This window comes from Aulonocara sp. 'chitande type north' Nkhata Bay, linkage group LG7 (assembly GCF_057382095.1).
Source record: "Aulonocara sp. 'chitande type north' Nkhata Bay isolate Kocher_YH1m ecotype deep benthic linkage group LG7, A_spYH_male_GT1.1, whole genome shotgun sequence".
Classification (NCBI taxonomy): Eukaryota; Metazoa; Chordata; class Actinopteri; order Cichliformes; family Cichlidae; genus Aulonocara; species Aulonocara sp. 'chitande type north' Nkhata Bay.
Genome location: NC_141350.1, coordinates 21,602,097 through 21,620,873, shown reverse-complemented (window position 1 = coordinate 21,620,873; position 18,777 = coordinate 21,602,097). Strand labels below are relative to the sequence as shown.

The 18,777-nt window shown below is 40.5% G+C and overlaps 2 protein-coding genes across 2 annotated transcripts; one reads left to right on the top strand and one right to left on the bottom strand.

Moving 5' to 3' along the window:
• The first annotated feature begins 1,599 nt into the window (after positions 1-1,599).
• slc25a44a (solute carrier family 25 member 44a) lies at positions 1,600-9,175 on the top strand. Its single transcript, XM_086299356.1, has 4 exons — positions 1,600-1,927; positions 3,946-4,641; positions 5,648-5,775; positions 7,657-9,175. The coding sequence occupies exons 2-4, from the start codon at positions 4,008-4,010 to the stop codon at positions 7,846-7,848; spliced, it is 954 nt and encodes a 317-aa protein (XP_086155482.1). The 5' UTR covers positions 1,600-1,927; positions 3,946-4,007; the 3' UTR covers positions 7,849-9,175.
• A 1,083-nt stretch (positions 9,176-10,258) lies between these two features.
• On the bottom strand, positions 10,259-17,959 carry skic8 (SKI8 subunit of superkiller complex). Its single transcript, XM_086299357.1, has 11 exons — positions 17,832-17,959; positions 17,442-17,491; positions 17,320-17,347; positions 16,504-16,609; positions 14,447-14,619; positions 13,324-13,472; positions 12,982-13,075; positions 11,903-11,996; positions 11,631-11,723; positions 11,111-11,189; positions 10,259-10,502 (listed from the first exon to the last, which is right to left on the bottom strand). The coding sequence occupies exons 2-11, from the start codon at positions 17,451-17,453 to the stop codon at positions 10,413-10,415; spliced, it is 918 nt and encodes a 305-aa protein (XP_086155483.1). The 5' UTR covers positions 17,454-17,491; positions 17,832-17,959; the 3' UTR covers positions 10,259-10,412.
• Between the last annotated feature and the right edge of the window lie 818 nt (positions 17,960-18,777).

Sequence of the window (18,777 nt, the reverse complement as noted above, 5' to 3'; positions counted from 1 at the left end):
GTATATTTAAAGCTTATCAAGAAATGTCATGTATAAATATAACTCCAAGCTTGGCCCTTCTGAGAATGTAATCACTGTGAGCTTAACAGATATAAAGTTTGTCCCTGCATGTTATCAGTCTTCACTGAGACAACAGTAATTTGGGTGTATTTTATTTGTTATCTTCTTTATTGTATTTTATGTGATTTTCTTCCTATCCACCATCAGTCTGGAATAAACACTGCCTGACTGATTTACTTATATGTGGACTTAGACAAGAAGCTTGTTAACCATGTTCTAATCGTATTATGATCAGCAGCTAAGACAGAGATGAAGGCCATAAAGTTATTATTTAATAAATTTCAATATAGGGAGTGTGTGTGAGTAAGGTGTGGCTGTTTGTGCATGTTTTAACATGGTCCATAAAGTCTTTCCAAATTATTTTAAATGTATCAGGAGCATCGCATACTGTAAATATTCTAAAAGTTGAGATGCTGTTACCTGCCTCAGCCACTGATTCCAGCTCAGTAAGTCAGGGTCAGTATGAGCATACACTATAAATATTTTATGGCATCATTTTTTTAATCCCATGCATGTGCAGTTGTTAGATGTTAGACAAACTTTTATTTGATGACATGTTTATACACTATAGAAAAAAACAAAGAAACACCCAAAATATATATTACTGTGACTGTTTTACAGTGAGCTGCGATAGGTCGCACCCCCACCGATCTTAAACTGGATGATTGTTGAATAACGGTTGGATGAATCTTTTATAAGTAGTTTTTGTGTAAATTAGCACGTAATGATTCATATTGTTAATATTGTAATAATATTATTATATAATATTGTAATTGCAGTGTAAAAATTAAGGGTGAATTAGCTTATGATTGGCAGACTGCCTTAATATGTATCGACTGGGGAATTTTCATTATCTAATAGCTTACTGACATCCAAATAGTGGTTTCTAATAAAAACAAAAGTTTTAACATCCAAGGTAACACTCTAATTTTATTTCTATCTATATTCTGAAGAATTTTACCTCTTTTAAAAAGGCCCTGTCATTTGATTTGTTTAATATTTCAAGATTATCCCAACTGGGTCTTCCGTTGGACTGAGGTCATACTTATTAAACTTATTTTTCACACTGGACCAAATTAGACAACACAAACTGATACCAATATATTTAAATATATCAGTTGTGCTCTAAATTAGTATAAGGTGGGATTTGCGACGGCTTAAAACCAAGAAAAAATGTCCCATATGTCAAACATTAATTATTCAAAATGTATTTCATAGTTAGTTTATATACATGAACTAATGAGGAATTCATTTGTGCACACAGAAGCACTAATATGAGTCACTGTGACTTTAAAAAGCACAGGCCCCACGTGACAGTATAGCGCCACCGTCTCTTTCCCTGCGACCTTCAATGCGCCTCGGACTATTCAAGGATAAAGTTTTAACTGTCAGTTACAGGTGACAAATTTATTGTGCATTTATAGACTGCCACCGGTAAACACAACAAACAAACAATAAACCACGTTTATGGATTCATTTTGATTGAGTAAAAACTTCTACATTATTAAAAATTTCTCATTGGTTGTGTGTGATTTGTTGGAATTCGAACGCTTTTTTCAGGACCTAAAGGCACCATCATCGTCGTACAAGCAGGTAACTACGTAAACATACCAGCTATAGGGGTCACCTGGAAGAGCAAACAGCTCTCCGTCCCCTGATTTCTTTAGCAGAGGTTTAAGCAGATTTGTAACAACAGTTTGCGGAAGAACACAGGTCATGACCTATCACGTTTGAGGGCATTTGTTCGCAGCACTGATGGACGGAAGACATGACCCTTCTTGTAGCAGAGCAGGCCGTGCGAGTTTAAGAAAACAACTCAGGTTTGCAGCAGTGGCAACGGAAGAGGAGCTTCGTGACCGCCTGCAAGGTTAGTTGGTGTGTTTGTGGGTGATTATGTTTAATCCTTGTTTCTTTAAAAAGGACGAATTCGCACAGCATGGAATCAGTAGCGTTGTTTGCTAGCTAACAAACTGCAAGTGCACACTGCCTTTGCACGTGCTTCCGCTTTTCTCGACCAGCCTTTTTGAAGGAGTTAAAGTTCGATTAGACGTTCACACAGGGCAGTGCTGCGACTCTTGTTGTGGACGTAAGGTCGTGTTAGGTCTTAGTGTACATGGCGCAAATAGGTCTATTTAGTTTAACTACCCCCTCCCTGCTCCCCCGTCACATAACAGAAAAGCGACGTTATGTACAGGGGCGTTCCCACGTTTTTCTTTCTAAGAGGTTGCACCAGAACAAGGGTGGGCACCATTTGTTTTTCTTAGTGTCAGACTCCTTGGATACTGTAATATATGTGATTAATTTGTGTCTTGTCTGGGTTGTGTTTGTTTATTTGTTTCGATTTTGTATGTGTCTGCTGAAAATTTTAGTTTAATGTGACCTGCCCAGATGATATAAATTAGTCATTTTGCCAAACATTTTGCATGTTTAAATTTTAGATTTGTTTGCTGATGTGCAACAAGTAAAGTCGATATTAAATAAACATTAAAAAAATAACTGTCACCTCAGAGTAATTACACTGCTGCTGTAGAGAACTCTCTCTTATGTAAGCTTCAAAAGGAGTTGAGTTTATCTATGATGAGAATTTAGGTCCCATCAAAGTTTTCAATGGAAAAAGTTGCTTCATCTTTTGTTACTGAGTGAAAGAGATTACTCTTGGTCTTATCTGACAAAATGACATTATGTTACTGCAGGTTTGAGTCTTGTTGTTGTTATTTTTTTCCTTGGATGGCATCCAAATAGGTGTGATTTACAGTGTTTTTTGTTTTCCCTTTTACACGTTATCAGCTATCACCGAAAATTCTGTGGAAAAACCTCTGCTCTGAAGCAACTACACCCCACCCCCAGAGCTAGATTGTGCAATTTACACAAATTGTGTAAGACTGTGTAAATTAGAACTCATATGTAAATTGTTTTACATTTTTTTTAATTTTTTTTTAAATTTGTCAGAAGGTTTATTAAGCCTTCCAGTTTAAAAAGAAAAAAAAGAACTCTCTGGCAATTATTTCAATGGTTCAGGCTTTGCAGGGATTAAATGACATAGTTTTGATTTACTGACATTTATGTCCTGGTGCAGAGGGTGCGCTCACTTCTTTTGTGTAACTTGCTCACTTATAATACAAAAAAGAAACTGTAGCATGCGACAATAAGATGATAGAAGAAAACTCCCAGAGCATTAAAAGTCAGCATTTTATTTTTTAAAGGAAATCACCTGTGAACTGTGAACAACCTTTTGTGGCGGAGGGGGTACTGTGTTCACCCTGCCAGTCGGGGGGCGTGAACACCCAACTTTATGAACATAATAACTCAAGAAAAAAGGATTTTAATATTATAGCTGCACGTAGTAAACATCTTGGTGGGGTTCGAATTCTGGTGACCTCAATTTCTAGGTCAAGGTCAGAGGTCAAATTTTCTGAAAATCTCGTGAACACAAAACTCAAGAAAAATGTACATAGATGCATCTGCCAGGAGGCTGAGGGGTCGCACTGGCATCTGCCAGTATTTTTATTTTGGAACTCTTCTGATTGGTTGCCTGTTGGAGGTGAAAGGTTAGAACAGCACGTCAGTGGGATAGCTGCTTACACAGCCAGAGGCACGTGGCTAAAAGTAGAATAGGTCTCCTTTTAAAGGAAAAAGTACCTGATATTCACTTGTTTGAGCTCTTCTCAGTTGATTTTCAGTGGAAGTGTATGAAACGGTCACACTAAAAGTAACGTCCCAAAATGCAGTTGCAGCTTTTGTTACTGTTTTTTTTTCACCATGAAATTGTGAGGAAATGGTTATGTTTCCTATCAGTAATCTGGGGTCTAAATTCTGAATGAACAAATACATGTGTTCTTATCTGACTGCAGGACTTTTAATGGTGAGTGGTTCTGGTTCTTGCAGGCAGGATGGTGATCAGTGCTGATCTGCAGCTTTAGTGGTGCGTCGCTGCCCAGGCCGGCACCATGCAGCAGAAAGGTGCAATCCAGATTATCGAATGGGAGGACCTGGACAAGAGGAAGTTTTACTCCCTGGGTGTCTTCATGACCTTGACCACCAGGGCCACCGTCTACCCAGCCAGCGTCATCCGCACCCGCCTTCAAGTACAGAAGGGGAAGAGCCTCTACTCAGGAACCTTCGATGCCTTCTGCAAGATTCTCCGAACGGAGGGTGTGTGTGGCCTTTATCGTGGCTTCATGGTCAATACGCTAACCCTGATCGCGGGACAGGGTTACATCACCACCTACGAGTTGGTGCGCAAGTATGTGAACCAGTACTCGCCCAGCAACACAGTGAAGTCTGTGGTGGCAGGAGGGATGGCGTCCCTGGTGGCTCAGACCATCACTGTGCCCATAGACATAGTGTCACAGCATCTGATGATGCAAGGACAAGGGGAGCACCTGACACGCTTCAAGGCCAAACCCAAAGTGGGTCTTGCAACCACGAAGCACAAACTGAGTTTCGGACAGAGCCGTGACATTACGGTGCAGATATTTTCTGCCGATGGCTTCAGAGGATTTTACCGGGGCTACGTGGCATCGCTGCTCACGTACATCCCGAACAGTGCACTCTGGTGGCCTTTTTATCATTTTTATGCAGGTAGGTCACTTTTTAAGCATCATGTAAAATACTCAGTAGGGCTGCACGATTAATCGTTAGAAAATCGCGATCTCGATTCATACTTATGTGCGATCTCATTTCCAAATGACAACGATTTAAAAAAAAAAAAAAAAAAAAAAGACGATGACGATTGTACCGCATTTTGATCCGGGATGTACTCTGCATGAAAACAAGCGCTCACTCTTCCTGCTCAACAAATGACAAGGGCGGAGCCTTATACCACGTGATACAGAAGCTGTGCGTGTGATGCTAAAATTAGCAGGGAAAAAACAACGGAGAGCACGTCAGGGATGACGAGAAAGTGACAGGAGAAAATCCGTCCCGGTCAACCAACCAAACATCAATAACGGGAACCTTATACAGCGCTTCCCTATACACGTCGAACTCCCGCAGGCACAAAGAAATTACGGAGGCTATCACTTATCACCTGACCAAAGATATGGCTCCCATCAACACTGTGCAAACGAGGGATTTAGGAAAATGATCAACACCCTAGACAAACGCTACACAGTGCCGTCCCGCAACTATTTTTCTATTGTTGCGCTACCTGCTCTATACACGCAGTGTCGAGCAACAGTGGAGACGGAATTTCAAGCAGTACAACATTTTGCGGCAACAACAAAACGTGAGACATTTGTTGTTTTTATGTTTATTTATTGTTTTTATGTTCAGTCTAAACTGTTACGAAGTTGATGTGCAGTTAATAAGTGCAATAAATATTTATACTGGAAAAGAAAATCGTGAGAGAATCGTGATCTCAATTCTAAGCCAAAAAATCGTGATTCTCATTTTATGCAAAATCGTGCAGCCCTAATACTCAGTATGCAAAATAAAAACGAAACCATACAAGAGAGTCAGAAGGATGTCTTCAGTGGGCCGGAAGCTGGTAATGAAGATCGCAGCTTCAACAGTTGGATCAGGAAAACCTGTGGATATGAATCACTTTGGCCTTACGCTGTTTACTTTGTATCTTTTGTGTTCTCAGAGCAGTTATCCCTATTAGCACCAAGTGAGTGCCCCCACCTGATTCTGCAGGCTGTTGCAGGACCGATGGCAGCAGTAACTGCCTCTACTATCACCAACCCCATGGATGTTGTTCGAGCAAGAGTCCAGGTAAACTCAGATAACCCACAGCTGTGCGTGACACTAAAGCTAAAAGCTGTTTCACAGGTCCTCTGCATCCATGAGCTTTTCAAGACATTACCTCCCAGAGCTGTATGCGAGAACACAAATATGCATTTAAGTGTGATCCAAATAAAATGGATTTCATGCTGCCAGCTCATTAGTGCATGGTAATGCCTGAGGCTATGTGGAAATGGTGCACAGTGAGTGTAAGATAAGATAAGATAACCTTTATTAGTCCCACACGTGGGAAATTTGTTTTGTCACAGCAGGAAGTGGACAGTGCAAAAGTTATGAGGCAAAAATTAGAATACAATAAGAATAAATACAGTACACAGCTGTACAGAATAGAATAAAATAAAATACTATATACAGTAGAATAAAATAAATATACAATAAGATAAAAATAGAATACAAATACAAATACTATATACAACTGAGTAAAAATACAACGATGACAGAAAGGATTATTGCACTTAGTATTATTGCATATGTATGGATGTGTGTGCTTGATCAGTTAAAGTCTTTATTATGGAGTCTGACAGCAGTGGGGAGGAAAGACCTGCGAAATCTCTCCGTCCCACACCGTGGGTGCCGCAGTCTCCCACTGAAGGAGCTGCTCAGTGCTGTCACAGTCTGCTGCATGGGGTGGGAGATGTTGTCCATCAGGGATGACAGCTTAGCCGCCGTTCTCCTGTCACTCACCACCTCCACTGGGTCCAGAGGGCATCCTAGAACAGAGCTGGCCCTTCGGATCACCCTGTTCAGTCTCTTCCTGTCCCCAGCAGAGATGCTGCCGCCCCAGCAGACCACACCATAAAAGATAGCAGAAGCCACAACAGAGTCATAGAAGGTCTTCAGGAGTGGGCCCTCCACCCCAAACGACCTGAGTCTCCGCAGCAGGTACAGCCTGCTCTGCCCTTTCCTGTAGAGGGCGTCTGAGTTATGAGTCCAGTCAGGTCTATTGTTCAGATGAACACCAAGGTACCTGTAGCTGTCCACAGCCTCAATGTCCATACCCTGGATGTTCAGTGGTTGCAGTGGAGAATGCTTGTGCCTGCGGAAGTCTACCACCAGTTCCTTGGTTTTACTGGCGTTGATCTGGAGGTAGTTCAGCTGGCACCAGTCCACAAAGTCTTGGGTCAGACCTCTGTACTCCTTGTCGTCCCCATCAGTGATGAGGCCGACTATTGCAGAGTCATCAGAGAACTTCTGCAGGAAGCACTGGGTGGAATTGTGGGAGAAGTCTGCAGTGTAGATGGTGAAGAGGAACGGAGCCAGAACCGTTCCCTGTGGGGCCCCCGTACTGCAGACGACCCTGTCCGACACACAGTGTGTGACCAAACTGAGTTTTTCTAGTAGTGAGAGAAGAAGTAGTATGATAAATATGTAACCAGAATCCTTTATTTTTCTCTACTAAATGCTACAAAGACTAGTAAACATTATGGGGTGACTGGTTGAGTGTTCAATGTGGACCAGACTAACATAAAGATTTTGTGTGACACATTTTTGTCACCTCACTAGGAGGTATCCAGGAGGCATCCTTAGGCTTACTAGTTAATGCCCAAACCACCTCGACTGGCTTCTTTTAATATGAAGGAGCAGAAGCTCTACTCTGAGACAAAATCTGTGAAATTTCTTTGCATCTTGTTTCAAAGTTTTCTCCAGAAAGTTGTTAAAGCATGTTCCTCTGTATAGTCTGGGAGTCTGTGAGCTCCTGTACTGATAAATCAGTAATGCTGACACAGTCCATACTGCAGCAGCAAGCATAAATTAGGCATTAATAATGTTTTGTTGTTGTTTTGGTGAGTTTAAACCTCACGATAAGTTTTATTTGCACTTAGCAAAGGTGATGTGTCCTGTCTGTTTAAGGTGGAGGGACGAACGTCTGTTATTGGGACATTCAAGCAGCTGCTGGTGGAGGAGGGGGCGTACGGGCTGACCAAGGGGCTGTCTGCCCGCGTCATTTCCTCCACGCCCACGTCAGTGCTCATTGTGGTCGGATACGAGACTCTGAAGAGACTGAGCCTGCGAGCTGACCTGATTGAGTCCAGACACTGGTGATAACAGACGGGAGGGACGCAGGTCTGCCTCACAGCAGCCAACAGCTCAGAGATTTCAACAGGCGCCACATGGAGCAGCGTCATTTTAAAAGCGCACGTGTCGATGTTTGTCTGTAGGTATGCCAGGGAACTACAGCTTTTCTTATCTTGTCTTTTTTTCTGTTTGCTGCTGTGGAATCTAAAGTTAAGAGTGAAACCAATATTTCTGCCAAAACTAAACTCTTTTTCAAAAAGGAAATCATGGTTACTTTTAGAAAATCCACTGAAACGTAAAAATGCTACATTCGATTGCTCCTACATGGCCCGTTTTTGTTTTTTATGATTATATATGCAGAAAAATCAGGGTTTTTACTTGTTCCTTAGCTGGAGTATGTTGGCTGAATTCATATTTTAAAACTGAGCTGCTCAACAAAACAAATATATTTCTGCAGGGGGATTTCAGTGTGCCAAAGTCTGGAGACAAATGGCCTAGTTTCTCTACTAAAAAGCGTAAGAGAGCTTGTAACCAGAGCGCATTCCAGTGACAACAACAGTGTAAAGGATCTCTCCGGAGTTTAAGCCTAAATAACATGCAAATGTCATTAGATTATACACAAGAGTGGAAATTCAAGCTAGAATTCCCAAACTATAATGTGCTCAGTGTTCTGTTACAGTTATATTTATGTCTAGAGGTCCTTGTGAAACCTGGCCTATTATAATTATGTGCAGCTTACTTTTAACTCCTTTCAGTAAGCTGACATTTGGTCTGTGGAGTCAGTCATGCAGGTTTCATTGTGAATTTTATGCGTGTTTATGTTGATTGGGCCAATCAGGAAGGTGAAAAGAGTTTCTGCTTCTTTTGGTTTCTTGTAGGTTGACTCTAGGAAGCAAAAGTGAGTGTGAGGAGAGCTTTAGACCAACATTAGACCAACATGTCTAAGCATTTCACTGCATATCGTACTGTGTATGACTGTGTACGTGACAAATAAAATTTGAATTTTGAAATTTGAATTTGACATTAGAGATGGAAATCTAGTAGTTTCTTTGTGGTAATCCTGTATGCGATTTATACGGAACAAATCTGCTGCTGTTCAGTTACAGAAGGTGGTATTTTGCTGTCAGTAAAGGCATTGGCACCACACCAGCAAACAAAAACTAAACTATGTAAATGCCTTCAGAGTTCACGGGTCATTTAATGAGTGTGAGGTAAGCTGTGATGCTCCGGTTAAAGCTGCAATGTTTTGAATTGACTTAACTACTGCCCAAAAAACTCCACATCTCAGCGACACCTGATACTGTGTACCCTTATCTTATTTTTTCTTTAAATAAACTCTTTCAGCATTTGCAAACATTGTTTTTCAGTGTAAATATGGTGTTCCTGTGAATAAGTGGACTCAACATGTCCTTCAGTATCACAAAAGCACATAAAGTGGATTTTTACCTGTATGGAAGATAAATACCTTCTACCTGCCAAATATGAATAGTAAAAAACAAAACAAAAAACTGAGTACCTGTGGACATTTGGTGAAAAGTAATAAAGGACTTGGATTCACCGGAGTGGCTGGTGAGGCTCAGTGTTGTTTTGTGGTTGTAGTACACAATTCCTCCCACTAGAGGGTGCTTTATAACCTCCTGTCGGCTTGCAATCCAAACGTGTTTTTTTGCCTTTTGCCAGAAGGTTCTGTGACGTCAGACCTGCAGGATAAAGGATCAAGATGAATGATGAATAGTGGTCCATGAAGCATAGAGTTCATCCACCAATTTCAGTGAGCAACCAGCAGCAGAACTGGGGAGCTGACAAAAGTCTGTCACTTTGGTAGTTTAACAAAAGCAACGATTTTGACATGAAGCTGCCAAACTCACTGAGCAATGAGTAAATTTCCACACATGAATAATGGAATTTAATGAATGAAAAAAGTTTTATTTCATCATAAAGAGTAGAATTTTATCTATATATACTATTTTAAGTAAAGGATATCTAAAAGGTGGCTGTAGCTCTGGGTGAGAAAACAGAAGCTGTTTGGGAGCTAATACTCATTACTTACTGAATACAACAATTTTGTACATTTTTAGTCAAAAAGAACAATAAAAGCAGGTTATTCTTTAGGTATATCGTGATATACAAGTCCTTACTGAACTGACCGTGCAGTGTTGCAGTTGGTTTCAAATGCCCTGAGATGATGAAAGAAGAAAATGCTCAGCTCAAGGCTTCACAACTGGATTTGACTAACAAATAAGGTGACCTCGTCTTTTATGTATAATCTATCGATGGATTGTTTAAGGTCATCAGTTGCGCTGTTAACGCCTATTTTCTGTTTCAAAATTCTGGTTTCATATATGAATAAAAATATCACATCAAATCGGACACTGCCATGAAACTGATTCATGACAGAGAGCGCTCCGTTCTGAAAGAAATGCGATGAACGCCAAAATACAAAAACAACCCTTTTATTTGACCGCACTCGGCCGGTGCAAAACAGTCCATCACATTTACAGCTTTAATCTCTCCCTCCCTTCATTATCAATTTCTATAAGTGATTTGAGTTGACAGCTGTGGAGGTCCTCTCTCAGCCTGGATGTGTCTCGTCACATGGGACAGTCGTAGATGTGGATGGCACGGTCGTCCCCAGCTGAGATGATCTTTGAGCCGGTGCTGTTGTACTTTACACTCCACACCTGTGGAGAGGAGGATTGATCAAAACGGGCAGCTCTGAGCACCTTCACTGCATATGTATGACAACGCACACCACAACAGCCCTGTATACTGTACTATAATTTAACACTACTTCAGTATTTCTAACTGTTTTTTAGCTGAAGTGCATGTGTGTGTACGCAAGCTTTAAAAATATCTAAAAAATGCAGTCTGACCCTAACTGAGCAGTGCAGAAGGCAGAAATGAATCCGAAGAGAGCAAACAGATTAAAAAGACCGATGTCTAAACAGAGAACAAAGTAAAGCTGAGCAGTTAATTGGCTGCAAACTGTCCCTGTAGATTTTCTGGTTTTGCCGTCACAAAAACAATAATGGCAGCTGCCTCTGATGTCGTCCCTGAGGACACGTGCTATTTTATTAAAGGCTTTGTTGGAAAACAGATCAAACTGCCCACAGGCATCAACCAGAGATCTAATGACAGCCAGGCTTATTGGTTTTCCACTCAGCTCAACCATCAGACAGAGGTCACGTGACGGGCCGCTGGATGACACCAGGCATATTGATTTAACTGACAGTAACAGGATTTTATTACTTTGAATTTGATTGTTAACACGTTAAAAACGCAGAGTCACCTGGTCTTGATGGTCGAAGAATGTGTTGATGCATGCTCTGGAGCCGGCGTCCCACACCTTCACACTCTTGTCAGACGAGCTGAAAAGGGGGGGAGAAATTAGAAGATCTTACAGATTTTATCTTGGCCAGCTCAGTTTGACTCAGCATTGTGGAAACTGAAAAACAGCTTTCACTGACTAAAGTTTCACACGAGGAGAGCAAAGCATGAGAAAGCAGAACGAGGAAACAGACTTTGAAATCCCTGACATACAACTGATGAGGGTGGATCTGCCATTATATTCAAACACATGCACAACAGCATCGTGTTTCAAGTCTCTTTCCTGAATAGTATCGTCACTTTATTTATCCTGTGTGAACATGAAGCAGAAAATATTGACCTGGAGGCAGAACTTCTAAATCACACGATGTCTCCAAGTAATAACAGATGTGATTTTTCCATGTGTTTTATTACAAAGTGCAGCTTTTAACTATCAGGATATAAACTAGCACTGTGCTACCATCTGAGGAGCTTCATGTTACCTTGAGACAAAATGAGTGTCATCAGGAGAGAAGGCGACACTGAGAACCCAGGACCCGTGGCCGCTTAGTGTGCCAGCCAAGTTGGCGTGTTGCCTGTGAAGTGATTCCAGCAAAGTTAATTAAGCAAACAGAATGCATTGTAATCTTTATTATACCATAACTTTGCTGTTTAATAGTAGCGCTAGCTTTAACTCCATGTCCTTCAGGATCAATGAACTCATATATCATCTACAGAGTTAAAGCTGCTGTCTGGAAGAAGCTCCCAAACCCACACGTCATATATTTTGATGTAGCCGTCGTCTGAAGCTGTCACCAGGAGCTGGGAGTCCGGGGAGAACGTGAGGGATCTGATGGGCATGGCATGACCTGCGGAGACGGTAAACACTCTGTAAGAGTTCTCACACATGTTGGTGATCTTTGTGACATACATTTAAAAACTTTGAAGCCCTTTTTATTCTTAAGACTATGCTGTCTGCATTTCCTTCACTGTTTAGCCACAATTTAAAAAAATATTTAATCATGTTTAGCTTTTAAATTTTAAACTGTGTTTACTTATTTATCATCCAGAGAGAACAGAAAATTCCTTGTGCCAGCGTTTCTATATGAGATATCCTGCTTTCCTGTGTTTTCTATCATTGTTTTAAGTGCTGACAATCAACAAAGCCAAACTGAATATTAATTTCGTTCACTGGTTGGCTTCCTGGCATTGACCTCGCTTATAATGCTGCTTTTAGTCCACAAATTTTAAATATGGCTGAGGTCGGGGCTTTGGGAAGACCAATCCAGAGGCTTAATGTTAGCCTGCCTTATCCATCCCAAAACCAGTACTGATGTGTGTTTGGGATCATTGTGCTGTTGGAACACTCAGTTGTGTCCAACTTTTGACCGTACAGATGTTAAATTGAGATGTAAATTAATAATTTGGAGGTATTCCTCCTCCTCATTTATTATTCCATCCACTTTGTGCAATGTACCAGTGCCACTGTCAGCAAAACAGCCCCAGAGCATGATGCCACCACTGCCATGCTTTGAAAGAAAGCAACTGGGACATATATAGCCTCACTGTCCCTGCTATAAATTAGGCCCATACCTGTGAGGTCTAAGTACCCCTAACCCTAATGCAGTAGGAATATGTCATTTCTGGCTTCTGAAACTTGTTTTGCAATTTCTTAGCAATAAAAGGGCCAAACAGGAAAGTAAATCAATAAATAAACACTTATTTTTCACCAGATAACCTGACTAGTGTTAGTCATCATAATCGATGATGACTCACAGAGTTCATCCAAAATGAGTAATGAAATGAAAATAATTGGTTGTTACTTTTAAAATGAATTCTGATGACTGAACCAACCTTCCAACGTGTGGAGTAGCTTTCCAGTGGCGATGTCAAAGATGTTAATGATTCCATCGATAGCTCCGCTGGCCAGATACTTGCCATCTGGGCTCTGAGAAGCAAGGACCAGTAAACTGATTACTTTATATGTAACAACTGTAGCGAAATGAGACTGGATCACATTTAACCTTTGGCCCTGGAAAGAATGAGTTAAGAGGTAAAACAAAGGGATACACTGTGGTGAATGAGCAAATCAAGATGAGTTACTGGAAGACTAAAGCGGTGACATCTCGTCCCTCAGAGACTGAGCTTGACAAAACACCACCGAGCTGACCAAAACCAGAATTTACAGCTCCTTACATAAGCTATGCTCAGGATGAATTTTCCTCGCGTGTCCAAAGAATATTCCTTCTTTCCGCTGTCTACACCAAAGATGTTGACCTTGCCAAGATGGCTTCCTGTGGCAATGTACTTGGAGTCTGGTGAGAAGGCCACAGTCCATGCATCCACTACAGAGGAGAGCAAAGAAAGATTAAAACCAAAAAAAATGCTTAAATCTGGACATCACCACAATCTTTGTTTGCCATTTCCACAAATGAACTATAACCCTGATTTTTTCACACATCATCAAAGTGAAAATACAAAAGCAGCAGATCAAACATTAGCCTGGCAAAGTGCATCTTAATGTGTGCTACACTGTTAACCCAGGAACTAAGATTATACAGAGTATTCCCAAACTGCAAATGTGGTCAAACTATTTCCTGCTCCAGAGCTACGTGTGAGAAAAGCTGCCCAAAGCTTTATCAAACCTTTGATAAAGGGAGAACTTTATCAAAGTCATGGAGGAAGAACCAATTAAGTGTTGGCGCCTGGATTACTTTTATTAAAATGATATGGGAAAAAGCTCTAAGAGTACTCTTGCAGTTTCTAAACCTTCACACTATCTGTACAGGACCTGAATGGATGCGTGCATCGAGGGAGCTGGAGGCAGCGATGGCCCCGTTGTGTCACAGGTTCAGGTGTTTTCACAAGTCTACTTTTAACCAAACGAGCGCTTTGTTCACTAATGTAAAGATCATTAAAGAATCTGATCAATATAACATCAATTCATAAAAATAGCAAGGAAACAAAGAGTTAGAACAGTGAAATTAATTGTCTTAAGGAGGGAATAAAGAAAAAGTCTGCAATAGAACCGCCTGCTGAGTGAAAGAGAGTGTCACTAATGTAAAGTGACATGAAGAACAGCTGGGCTGAAGATACACAACCGAGCGGACATTTCTGGGTGTAAGTGTTCCTGGAAGGTGAGTGTACAAAAAAAAATTAAACAAACATGTATAGACTGCACAGCAGAGCAGGCAAGCTACCATCCTCTGCACGTTTGTTGAATATAAACTGGGCAACGGTTTGCTCTGTAGTGACCTCACTTAAGTGCCAAGTGGTAAAAAAGGCAGCAGCAAACAAAGTGTGTGAGGTCAGGTCTTACCTGGCCCAGCGTCCATCGACTTTATCTGTTTCCCGGACTCGAGGTCCCAGAGACGGATGTGTGCGTCGAGGGAGCTGGAGGCAGCGATGGCCCCATTGTGACTGATGTCTACTGACACCACCCCCAGCTGGTGGCCCTCCAGCGTCCACTGCAGCTCCAGCTTCTCATCTGACCTGCACGGACAGCACGACACTGAGATTATTTGCAGAAGTGGGAAGTAATGGAGTGAAAATACTCCATTACTGTACTTAAGTACAGTTTTCAGGTATCTGTACTTTACTTGAGTAGAGTACTTTTTTCTGACTACTTTTTACTTTTACTCCCCACATTTTTAAACAAATATCTGTACTTTCTACTCCTTACACTTTCAAAACAGGCTCATTAGCTTTACTTTAACAAATCTGAAGTTAGTAATTATTTCACGTCACTGCGGGCCTTCATAAATCAAATTTGAGACTAATTAGTGACACATGACAGGCAGTTCTGTTTGTGTCTTAATCACCAGGAGATGTTGCATAAAAAGAGATGACATGTGCCAAAGTCAGGGGTTAAGTGGGTGGTGGGTTTTTTTTGGCACAACACCAAAACTTCAGGTGTCCATAAGTGTGTGGTTGGGGTAATTCGGCATCTAGCTAGCCCTACAGAAGAGGAGCATAAAGGGACTGACTTTCTTTTAAGTGTCAGGTAATTTCAAATGCAGCGTTTCTATCAGCTCAACAAAAATCAGCAAACACACAAACTGTTTGTGTGCAGTTTCTCTCACAGTGTGTTGCAGCTCAAGGTCCAGCTGCTGTACTTCACAGGGACTGAATGAGAGCTAACTTCACTCAGAGATGGAGAAAATAAGAAAGACAAGACAGGAGAGGAAGAAGAGAGGTCAGATTTAAATGTAAGGGCTGCTCATTTAAAGCTTAAGATCTTGTGCTTTTAAATCACTTTTTGAGTCTGCACATGTGACATCATGTTTTTTCATATTGTGAAATGTGCTGCAAAACAAACTGAAGTAGACTAACTGTGCTATTTAAAGGTTGCATGAAAATCTTCTGCAGGTTAATGCAGGATAAACAGGTCTGTGTGCTGTACAGTGACGATTTAAAGTGTGTGTCTGGTGCACAGTGGCTTTGGTTTCATGGTGACCTTATGTATATCTCTGCTACAAAGGGCAGTAGAGATTAATCTGAAGTTAAACTGACGATGCTGAGACTCCTTCACTGAATTCTACCTTCATACCAACTTTAAACAGTCTAATGTAAAGACAGTAAACGGTGTTGTGTCAGTGTAGAGGATGGAAATCAGCCAGGAAAACTCTTGAAACATCTGCTGACATCTTGTTGAACTCAGCTGTGTACAGCCACAAACAGCAGTAAACCACAGAGGACTAATAGCACAGATCAGCTGATCACAGCCTGTACACTAAGAAAATCTACTGGAGTTTTCAACAGAAATTATTTTGAGTTGTGATTCTTTCTTTAGGGTTCCTCCACCTGCTAAAACCCCACTTTAACCCCTGACTGTGCTAATTTGCCTGTTTAGAGGCAAAGTCACCCTCTACAAAGCAGCAACAGAAAACAGAGCTATTTTGTTTTTAAACTTCCTTCTTTTTCTTCTATTTCAAACTGAGCACAATTAGAATTAAAAATCATGCTAAAGTTTGTATTCCCATCTTCTAATATTTTATTATTACATTAATAGAGTACAAGGCTCACTTAGCTTTGCATAAAAATATGTGGTAGAAACATCCGCCAAAGAGCAACTTTTTACTTTGTTACTTTGAAAGAAGAAAAGAAGAAATTGAATCAGTACTTCAACCTTTCCTGGAGTCTTGTGTAACACAAATATCTTAAGTACAGAATGTCTCTACTTTTTCCACCTCTGATTATTAGATCATGTCAAGTCAAATAAACTCCAGAGAAGCTCTTAAAGTGATGAGCAGAAAAAGTGAATTTAAGCAAACTGGAAACTGGCTTTTAAATGTCTTCTGATTTTTGTTTTTTTTAAAGGTTAGTACAGTGTTTTACGTGTGATCAGCAATAGTATCGTCCAAATAAAATGCATACCATTTCCAGACTTTCACCATGTCATCGAGTGAGCCTGTGACGATGGTTTCTGAGCCGTCTGCTTCACTTTTACCCCACGCTGCTGTCCAGATGGCATCATCGTGTGCTGAGAGGATACAAATGCAGAAAAAATTAAATAAATGTGAACAAAGGGGTGCTTTATCACGGTGACAACACGTTACATGTGCGTGTGTCAGGGAGAGTGACTGCAATCACTCTTAGAGAGATTGTTGAAGAATTGCAAATAGCTGGGACCTGGTTTATCAATTCAGACAGACTCCCAGCATGTTGCCATCAGTCTGAATGAGTCTTTGTCAATATGCACAACTCGAGGGAGTGGTATTCTGTTCCTATATAACAGGAAGGTTGCCAAATGTGAATTTCTATCTATACAGAAAGCAACAGATGTGTAATTTTCCTTATTTATCACAGTTAATCATTGTAATATAAGAAACTGATTGCATGCAATTACCAACATGATCCCATTGAACCATTCCGCAGATATTCAATTCAATATTATTTACATAGTGCTCAATCACAACAGCAGCTTAGCATTGTAAGATGGAGACAATAATAAGATCCCAGACTGCTGCAGAATGACTGTCTTCTGGCAAAATTTATGTAAGATTTTAGTGACATTGTTGGTAGGCTTGACAATCTCATTTTCATGACACGACTATATCCTATTGGATAAAACAGACAATTTTCAGTTTAAAAAACGTGATAAAGACTGCAACACTGTCAAGAAAGAAAAAAAAAAACACTCGTTCTTATATTATAACTCATAACGTAGTGGGACCCAGCATGTTTACTCACCGTGTTCTTGCTTGAACAAAATGCTGTACTGAAATCAAAACACAAATTTAGAGTTACTCTAATTGCGGAGAAAAACAACAAGAAAACATCAAAGTATGAGGCTGGTTGTATTTACTGCTTACTTGAGTGCTCATTGTTTTGGTCCTGGATATCCAGTTACACTCACTTCAACCTAAGATTAAATAAGAGTCAGTGGCAGCAACCCAAAATAACTTCTGAAATAATGGACTCTGGCAATGAATTTAACCTCCAACGCACACACTGGACGCCGGGATAGTCGAAAATTAAAGTCCTACTACTTTAACCCAACTCTGAAGACCCAGAAAAACGAACTTAGTGAGGAAAAACTGATGCTAACGCCTGTTAGCTCTGTCTACCAGCGGTTACTGTATCACTGCGGCTTAACGATGCGATGAAATGCAGCTTCCTGTCAGCTACAGCTGAGTAAACTGAGCTAAATGTGCTAATTGTGTGAACCTGCTAACTGCGGCAATATAAGCGATAATACGTACCTCAGAAATCCCTTATACAATGTTTTATTAAATTTTAGAGGCTAGGAGAGCTACATGTGAGACGCCATAATAACATTTGATGTAACTTCCGCTTTCAGCCGACTTCTTCTTCTGCATCATTTCCCCCCTAACTTTTTTCTACCTTAAGAGCTCGCTATCGCCGCTAGCGGAGAAGAAGTTCATACAATTAAAAAACTGTGGGTATTATTTTCATATTGAATACGAATTTCAACGCAAAGGAGATTTATATTTTAAAATTTGCACAATAATAGGTCATTTGTGGTCATAGGATAACATTTTTTCAGTCAGACAGAAAAATTGATACTCTAAATCTGATTTGTGACTTTGTATCCAGTTTTTCATTTCCTGGTAAAAACTGAAATTAAAGTTAATTTAAATAGTGTTTGCAGTAAAACAAACAAAAACAAAAAAACCCCTAAAGAGTGGTGAGACCTGCTTACAATAATGTGGCTTTGCATGTAAGTTGTAGAAGATGTCAGATTTGCATTGGGATCGCAAGGACGATATTAGAAATGAGCACATCAAATAGTTCAGGTTGGAGACAAAATTAGAGAGGCAAAGCTCAGATAATTTGGAAATGTGCAGACAAAGGAAAGTGGATATATTCGGCAAAGGATGTTTTTTTCTTGAATAAACTCAGACTGTACCTATAGGATGTAGCAGCTCTGATATCAAGTCCTTTTTTGAATTCTTTACTTGAGCATTTTAGCAATTGCCATATTAGTCCTGATTTATCTGTCTTTTTGCACACTAATGGGGACCATAATGGACTAAAGGAACAACATGTTTTATTCAGTAAGACTCTAATTTGGTAATGGAGCCCATTGGAAAAGCTGTTTAAGAGGTCATAGGTCACAGGAGTAGTAGGTTTGTTTCCCAGTAAACTTCTATGAACTCCTTCTGAAATCACAAGAGTCACCCCTAG